The sequence below is a fragment of the Fulmarus glacialis genome, unplaced genomic scaffold (genome assembly GCF_000690835.1).
Source record: "Fulmarus glacialis isolate BGI_N327 unplaced genomic scaffold, ASM69083v1 scaffold32738, whole genome shotgun sequence".
Lineage (NCBI taxonomy): Eukaryota > Metazoa > Chordata > Aves > Procellariiformes > Procellariidae > Fulmarus > Fulmarus glacialis.
The window spans coordinates 27,666-36,830 of record NW_009230699.1 but is presented as its reverse complement, the minus strand read 5'-3'; the positions used below and the strand labels follow the sequence as shown (position 1 = coordinate 36,830).

Genomic DNA, 9,165 nt, shown 5'->3' with positions numbered 1-9,165 from the left:
CCCCGCTGCCGGCCCCCGCCGCTGCCCAGCCGCCAACACCAACGCCACCGGGCCAGCAGCTGACGCCCGACGCCTTTGCCATCGTGGAGCGGGCACAGCAGATGGTGGAGATGCTCTCTGAGGAGAACCACGTGCTGCGGCAGGAGCTGGAGGGGTACTACGAGAAGGCAGACAAGCTGCAGAAGGTATGTGGAGGGGTGGATGGGGCCTGGGCAGGGTGACCATCTTGGTGCATTTGGGTCTCCTGAACTGTTCTTCATACCATGTCACTGCAACGGGGACACACCAGTGGCCATCTCTAACCATTACCTCTCCATGGTGGTCTCCCAAAAGTGTAATCCTGTGCCCCATGGCCTGTGGGCTCCCCTGCCTGTAGAGCGAAATGGGGCAGCCCATCACATGTCTCCCAGTTGTGGACTTTCCCCTTCCATCCTTCCATGCTGGTCTCACCGGAGCTTTCCCTGGAAGTCTTCCATAGGCAGAGTCTGCTCCTGGTGCAGTGGGGTCCTGCACCATCTGCACAGGCGGTAGAGCTGCCGGTGAGAAGCATTTGAAGAGCATGACCGCATCTGTCCTGAGCGGTCTTGTCCACCACAATAAGCTCGTGTGGCACTCCACGCTTTTTGGAAGTGTAACAGCTGTCAGTGGGGTTGCCCGTTATTTGGAAATGTGTTAACTTGGTTGTCTCAGAGGCTTTCAGTGACTGCTCGATGGGTTTCTAAGAGCTGATGTTAGACACCCACCTTTGAACACACTGGTTCAAAAAGCACTGCCCCCTTATGTGAAAGAACCACTTGGTAAAGGTTTTGCTCAAAAACCCTTTTGCAAAGAGATCCTACACCCTCTTTTCTGTATGCAAGCTCTCCATTTTCAGTGGAGAAGGGCAATGTCTTGCACACTGCCTGGGGTGACAAGATGAAGAATCAAATCAAACAAAGTAGAAGTTGCTTAAAGATGAGAGCTCACTGAAGGCAATGCAGAGACGCTCCCCAGATCTGCTGGCTTTGGGTCCCAAGGGCCCAGACCAAATGAGTTATTTAGGATTCTACACTGCTATTTCATTTATGTATTCCCACCACTTATGCACAAATGGGCTTAGGCTGCAGGTCTTTTCTCTCTGAATTTAGGAGTCTAAATAGGAGCTCAATTTTTTCTGCACTGTGTGGGATCAGGATGTTCTTGGAGACACCCGTCACAGGAGAAGAGGCAGCTCTGAGAGACCATGTCTCAGCCTCAGCTTTGGGAAAAATCTGTGACAATCTGTTCAAACAGGTTAGAAAAAAGACCTGTTTTGTAGCTGCTGTCATCTTTTCAGCCTCCTCCTCTGCAACCAGATGAGTTTATTCACAGAATTTCCTAAACTTAGTTGTGAAATTTTTGCAGCAACATTAACTCTTTGTGAAGACATCTGCAAAGATTTTAACGCTGACTTCCCTGTGGCCTTCATGGGCAAAAAGAAATATTCCAGCTATTAATTTTACAAAAGCTGCGTTGTTCAGTAAAAGGTATGTGAGTGCGATGCCCTAAAAATACTCCAGTTTCCTTTTACACTCTTGGAAGCGGCTCTCTCTTTATCTTGGATGCCCCGCAAGTCGATTGCATCAGACACCAACAGAAAGGTATTCAAGCACGGGCTGAAGTCTCTCTTCAGTCAACAGAACATGGACTCGAGTCCCATTGATTTTGGGGGAATGTAAACGGAGTATTAAAGCGAAACACATGCTCAAGTGCATTCTTTCTTCAGGAAAATGTCCTGAACCAAAGCCTTAACACACAGTATCCCTCCCATGCTGTTTTTTCTGTGTTTGAACACAAGGATAGGGCAGGTCCTCCTCTGTTCCCACAGTTTCAGCTGAACATTGCCCCTGAAAACATGACAGTGAGTTAAATTACATACTTTGGGTGTGAAAACTCTACCCTCTTGGTGGAAGTGGAAGGGTCACGAGGAGTACTTCTTGTTTGTCTGTGCGTAACAATTTTATTCTAGGTAGGGCCACTCTCCCATCACTTTTATTCATTACAGAATAGGAGAAGAAATTTGAGAAAATCAGCTTGACGTTGAGGGTTCCCTGGGTGTTCGTGTGAAGAGATCAGCCCTGAGGGTTGTCAAATTCTCAGTTGTGTCTGAACAGACTTTTTGCAGAGAGGTACAAGGCAGTGATTAATCCCTGTGCTGTTTGACGAGTTGTCTGGTTTTCTTACTTAAAATGAGTTGGGGGGAGAAGAGGGGTTGTGCACATTTAATTTTGAGCTTTTTTTGCAAAAGCAAAGCATTCTTTTATTTTTTTTTTTGTTACCTTGCTGAAGTTTAATCGCCAGGCTGGGCTGGCTCTTCCCCATGCCGTGTGTGTGGGTTGTTTGAGTGGGTCGGCTCTAGGAGCTACCAGGCAGAGAAGAGGCTGAACTGTTTTTTCCTCTCCATAGAAGAAGGGGAAGGAAATCCCAGAGCTGCTGAGAAACGCTGACACAATTTATGGCTGTTCTTCTGCTCCCCTTTAATTTTGTTCAGTGCTGATGGAGGTTCTTTTCCTGCAGCAAGTCTTTGCCTCCAGGGCTGCAGGAGATTTGCGTGGTGATGTGTTTTGGGAAATAACGGCAGATAACGGGCAGAGCAGAGCCCTTGTAGTAGGCAGCAGCGTTGGGCTGTGGAAACCCCCTGCCATGTTGGCAAATCTGCTTCGCTGTGGTAGGAGCTCTCTGGAACAGGCATCTTCTCCTGCAGATAGTGGCTCACCCAGGAGAGGGGAGGCGCGGGACCCAGTGAGCGTCGGGGCACTCAACTGAGCATGTTTGGGATCATGTAGTTAAGGAAAGTGCTTTAAAAATTATTTTTGCTAAGCCAAACCTTCCTTTCAAGGAGAGAGAAGCTCAATCTGTTTAAATGGTCAAGGAGAGCAATGTGAGGTAGCTTGAATATAGCCTCTAACTACTTATAGAAAGAGAAAACTTTTGCTAGCGGTCACACCGATTTAAAGAAAAAGCTGTAACAGAATCAAGTAGCTGAAACTATGCTGTTATCAGAATAACTAATCTACATGTTATTTTTATTCTGGAAAATTCATATGAAACAGATTTTTGATTGTAGGTCATAGTCATAGAATAAAATAGACTATTTCAGTTGGAAGAGACCTACAATGATCATTTAGTCCAACTCCTGACCAATTCAGGGCTGACCAAGTTAAAGCATGTTATTAAGGGCATTGCCCAAATGCCTCTTAAACACTGATAGGCTTAGGGCATTGACCACCTCTCTAGGAAGCCTGTTCCAGTGTTTGACAACCCCCTCGGTAAAGAAATGCTTCCTAATGTCCAGGCTAAACCCCCCCGGCGCAGCTTTGAACCATTCCCGCATGTCCTATCACTGGATACCAGGAAGAAGAGCTCAGCACCTCCCTCTCCATGTCCCCTCCTCAGGAAGCTGTAGAGAGCAATGAGGTCACCCCTCAGCCTCCTTTTCTCCAAACTAGACAAACCGCCTCCTCACAGGACATGCCTTCCAGCCCTTTCACCAGCTTTGTTGCCCTCCTCTGGATGCATTCAGGGACCTGAACATCCTTCTTAAATTGTGGGGCCCAGAACTGCACACAGTACTTGAGGTGATTTTCTCAAAAAAGTTCAGAGTTTTTGATGAGGCTTTGTACAAGCTTGCGTTGCCATGCATATGACGAAAAATATAACTCATTGACTTTTTTTGAGCCACAGTAAGGTTCAGTCTGAATTTCAAACAGGTTTGGATTTATGCAGCGTTCCTCCGAGCGTGCTGTCCTCGTGGTGGGAACACCCTTGATGTCTGGCCATGCATCAGCATGATGGGGAAGAAGGACCTGCTTTTCTAAATGTGGTTAGGGAAAATGTAATGGAGCTTCCTGGAGTTCCTGCTTTAAAAAACCAAAATGGAAAGTCAGAATAAAAGAACTAAGTTTTAGTGTCATAGCGTGGGATACGGCCGGTTCAACAGATCATCCTCTTCTTGGAGCTGTGGAGAATTGTCAGCTGAGAACTAATCTACATATGGTACCTTTTGATGTCATGCATGTAGGGGAACGGCTTGTATATGTGTGAAATACTGGCGAGCTGTTAAATCACCACCAGTGTGAGACAGGTGATGTGATACCCAGAAAGGTACTAATCCAAAGCTGCTGGTGTCATGGGGGCCACACTGTGGGCTTTGTGCATTGCCATGTGTTTCAGCTTTTGTGCCTGAGCGAGCTGAAAGCAGAAATCGGGGAAGGTAACCGGGTTTCCCCATCATGGCTCTGCCGGGCTTTCCTTGGTGCATGGTTCGGAGGTGCCATGTGCCCATGGGCCGTATCCAGACAGAGTTGCCCCAGCATCGCGGGAAGTACAGGTCCAGGCTGCTGGAGCCTGGCTACCCATTCCTATGCAGACAGCAGGGTGACAGCTCCAGCGTCCCTGCAGTTTTTATTCTGCAAGTGCTGCAGCTGGCAAATTATACCTAAAGCTTAATGGGCCCTGGAGAGGGACGTACCTCCACAGCAAGTGGAGGTGGGCTCGCACCCTGGCTTCACAAATCATGAATCCATCCCACCCACAATTGAAGAGGCTAAAAAAGTGCCAGATTTAGAAAGGTATGTGGGAGGCTATATATATATCGTGGTTTTCCAGCCTGTGCACATTATCAAGCTTTTCTCTACAAACACAAGGGCCAGGCATGCAGGAGCAGATTCCCACATCGGTGTTGATCATTCCTGCAGCAAAGCTGTAACGCTTAGCACGACATTAGCTTATTAAGAGTAGGATGGGATTGACCTGAACAGCAAAACTCTGCCTGGAACTATCCTCCTGTCAGTTTTTTGGGCTCAGGTCTTAAGATGCAAGTTCACTGCTAAGGGCTTCCTCTGCATGCCCTGCCTGCAGTTTGCCAGTTTTCAAGGAGATGAAGTTAAGAAGATTGAAAAGCCAAACCAATTGATTTGGTCTGTTATAGAGAATTTCTTCTCGTGTAGAGCAGTCTTCAGTCAAGAATGGAAAGGAATGAATCACAATAATTTAAAACTGACATGAGGTCAGAGCTGAGCCTAAAACAATTCTGGTGGCATGCAGAGCTCAGAGCTAGGTTTTGGATCAGGGATCTGGCAGAATAATAAATCTTGCCTCCTACAACCCTTTCTAGGAAGGAATACAGCCCACACAAATACACCATTTCCTTCGTTTCTCCTCTTGGATGGCATTAAAGCAGCCACCTTGGTCATAGAGCGAAGGCAACTGAGCAGTTACATCAAGTCCAGCCCACCCCAAGCTTTTTTGGGAGCTGCCAGCAGGGTGTCATGGGGTGTTGTTGCACAGCAAGCTGCCCCATGGGGCGTTTGCAGGAGTCCCCACTGCAGGAACCTCCAGCACCGCCGGGGGCTTCACACCATCCTCTGCTGAGGAGATTGGTCATTGTAGAGCTGGTGGCTGGTGTGACACTCGGCATGAGCGTCGCCCTGACCCCTGCACCCCATCGAAATGTGCTGGGCAAATGCTGGGACGGGACGTGTTCCTGCCGGGCTTTAACAGGAGCTCTCTCTCCTTTCAGTTTGAAATAGAGATTCAGAGGATTTCAGAAGCTTATGAGGGCTTGGTCAAGACCACCACTAAGAGGGAGTCTCTGGACAAAGCGATGAGAAACAAACTCGAAGGAGAAATTAGGAGACTTCATGACTTCAACAGGGATCTCCGTGGTACGTTACACTTGCTTGTGTGGCTTTTTTTTTTCCCCAGTTGACATGGTGTTTCACTTCTCATGAGCTCCAGAGTAGCAGGCTTTAGAGGAGTAGCTTCACACATGTTTTAGATAAACATCTTGAGAAATCAGGCCCTGCTCATTGGCATAAGACAAAACTGCTGTCACCCCCTTGGTGGCAAGGAAACCTTCTGGCAAAATATGACAGTCAGCTTCAGATGGTGCCTTTGCGTTTAGCACTTGCAAATATTGATTTGACAGCAAGGCCACCAGTCCCGAAGTCTCGTCCAGCTCTAATGAGCTGAAGAGCAAGTTGCAATATAGAGCACTGTTGTACAGTCCATAAATCTCAAAGTTCAGTGCCTTCACGAACCAGTAGCAAGTATCAAAAGGGTATCTCTTTTTTGTATTAAAAACATAAAATGGAGGGTATATCTTTTTGAGAAAGCAAATGGAGGATAAGTTGGGTAGCTATTACCTGTCCAGGTTCCTGATGGGGGTACTTTGGTACCTCCTTGTGCAGTGAGATGCCTTCTGCAAGCTGGCTCATACTTTTTGCAATGGTGCAAGGAGGGTCACATGGTCTTTCTGGGGGAGGGAGGCACCTGAAGGCAGGACCTTCCCAGGGGAAGCTGTCCTTGGCAGCAGAAAACTGCTCTTTTCCCAGGGCATCCCCAAGGATTGGTGTCACTGGGTGGGTGCTGCCTTCCCCCAGGGTGTCTCTCTGCACCAGGGGCAGCACTCCACTGTGTGGAAGGCATCCCCTTGCAAAGCTGGGTAATTCAGATTGCAGATGTCTTGTGCATTTTGGACTGTGTGAGAGATGAACTGCCTGGGCACGTCAGCCGTGAATGGCAGAGGCTTTTCCCCCAGTTTCTGTAAATCTGAATGACACAGCTTCATGGAAGAGGTCAAAGGCCTCATCTTTTATGTATGTGTCAGCCTCCATTTTAATGTCCTCCCTCAGAGAGTCTATTTATACTGCTCTGCTGGCATGCAACTTATTTTCTTGGTTGGCTTACAATTTTATATACATATATTTATACTTAAAGTATTTCCTGTTTTTTGCAGAACGACTGGAGACAGCCAATAGGCAGCTAGCCAGCAGAGACTTCGATGGGCATGAGGATAAGTCAACAGAGGGCCTTTATGTCACTCAGAGTGAGTACTGTGCTAATCTGTTTTGAAGGTGCATATATATATATATATATGCACACTTATGTATGTGCTGGAGTGGAGGTGAATACTTTGCTATTAATTGTTATTGTCCTTATTGGCTTGGTTTTACTCAGCTAATTCATCACATACTCTTATTTAAGCTGCAGACTGGATTGCTTAGGCTGGTTTTTTTTTCCTCTCTGAGCACCAGAACCAGCAGTGGGAGTTAATGGTAACACAACTTAGCTTATTTTTGATAAATATTTGTCTGAAATTGTGAAGTGTTGCTTGCGGGGATCATCTCTGGAGGTGCATGCTTTTTAGAGGAGCCAGATTCTTCTCTTGGCTGGGATAAGCTCAGAGCAACTTCTTCTGACTTGTTGTCAGTGACAGGGATTGACTAACAGGAGGCAGAGCAGAGCTGGACCCTCCTTTTCACAAAGGATGGAAAAGACAACGATTTTACAACTTCTACTGCTATGAAAAACATCCGTCCCTGTCAAGTTTTAGGTTCCCATAATGATGGAGCACAGTGCTGCAGCATTTCCCTGCCATGTGCTGATGGCTCCATGTGACCAGCCAAACCAAAACCCGAGCAGCTGTATGCTGCTTGACAGCACGTGGCTTCTCATGTATCTTGAGCATCTTCAGCATGCTTCCAGAAGGGCTTGACCACCTGGGAGCTGTGCAGTACTTTGTGGGCTTAAAACCCATTGAAGCTAAATGCTGTCTTCTGTTTTATTTATTGCACCAAGAGCTTCCTTGGAAGATGAGCTGCAACTGCAAATCCTTAGGTGCAGAACTGGCCACCTCCATTAGCAGTGCGGTGTTTGATACCACTCAGCATGCCGCGCTGCCAGCCCTGCAACGTCCACCAGCTGCTCCAAATGCAGGAGAGCCTTCTCCTACATCCCACCAGCAGTGACGATGCCAGCACGGCAACTTCGCTGATAATTGTGTATGCGTGCACAACCAGAAGAGAACCTAATGATCTTTTCCATGACCGTGTTAGCTTTACCATATTAGCAGATATCACAGGGGCGTGTAGGTATTGATACGAATCCAAGGGGATGATCTGTTAAGAAAATAGCATTGCTATGTAAGTCTTGTCATCTTGGAAGACAAGTCTTGGGAAGAGTTCAAACGGGGTAAGTTGCACAGTGCAAATTGCAGACTGAGGTCTGCTGTCTTCGTATAGAGACAGCCTGGCAGTGTTCCCATATGCTGGTAGCTGCAAGGGGGAGTTAAATCTCCAGGATGGACTGAATTTGAGTCATTTTCCAGTTCATAAACACGCTCTGTGCTTCTACTGATAAATATCTAGCAATAAAACTTTGCGCTGTGCACTCAGCATATTACTGCTATCAGTTCACAGCTTACGAACAAATATAGCTTTTCGTATCCTATCACATAAGACAGGCTGGATGCTTGGAGTGTTTCCTGGCTAGGCCAGAGAGCTAAATGTTACCAATGCGATGCAGAGTGCTTCCAAGAATAGAAAAATGGGCACATGTAAAGCAGGTCCTCTTCAGGCATGCTCTTTGGGCTGCTGGGGCACATGCAGTAATGACCTCGATATCAACGTATCAGCCTAAAACACCCCTCTGAGAGCCCATAAAAGGTTTTGCTTGGAAATCCTCAGTGGCTGACTGCATTTATATGCAGACGTTTGTGAGTCTTCCCCAAGGGCAGACCATGACTGGGGTTGCACCTCACTGCCAACCTGAGGGTTTTGCAAGCACGGTCTGCATCCTTCTCATGTCCTTTGATGGGATGCTCAGACAGAAAACTGAGAGGAGAAGGGGTGCAGCTTGTTTTAGCTGTCATGTGTACACTTGTCTACTGAGACTGAAATAGTCATTTTTAGAAGAAGAGAAAAAATGGTGCCTACGTGCACTCCCATCAGCTGTTGCAATTTTGTCGTGAAGCTCATGTTTGCTTTTTTTCCTAAGGGTAGTAGCTTATTAAGTCAGATTAGTAAATGCAAATCTTAGTTTTCATTAGGAAAGCAAAAGCAGATCTCTAGTCCCTACATTTATGGAAAACAGCCTGAAAACATGACCCCAACCCAAGTTATATAAAAAGGCTCCAACATCAGCAGGTTCCTAAAAGTTATCATTTTTAAACCAGTCTCATGATAAGATGAAGAAGGAAAGATAAAACTCATGAGGTTTTTTTAACACTAGTCCTTGGTAATACTGCAAACCCAGAATTAATACTATGGTAAAACTCCAATAATAGGAAAAGCTCCCTGAAAAAGAAGTCTGGCAAGGCAAGACATGCAGGGATCATTTCTCAGTTCCTCGCAGAGCTCTCCATTA

General features: G+C 46.7%; 1 protein-coding gene across 1 annotated transcript in view; it reads left to right on the top strand.

Moving 5' to 3' along the window:
- Positions 1-5: 5 nt before the first annotated feature.
- AMOTL1 (angiomotin like 1) overlaps positions 6-9,165 on the top strand; it is a gene marked incomplete at its 5' end in the record, with an annotated part of 29,842 nt that continues 20,682 nt past the window's right edge. Inside the window, 3 exon segments of the mRNA XM_009584331.1 lie at positions 6-185; positions 5,540-5,684; positions 6,758-6,847. Of these exon segments, the coding sequence (XP_009582626.1) occupies positions 6-185; positions 5,540-5,684; positions 6,758-6,847 (415 nt within the window).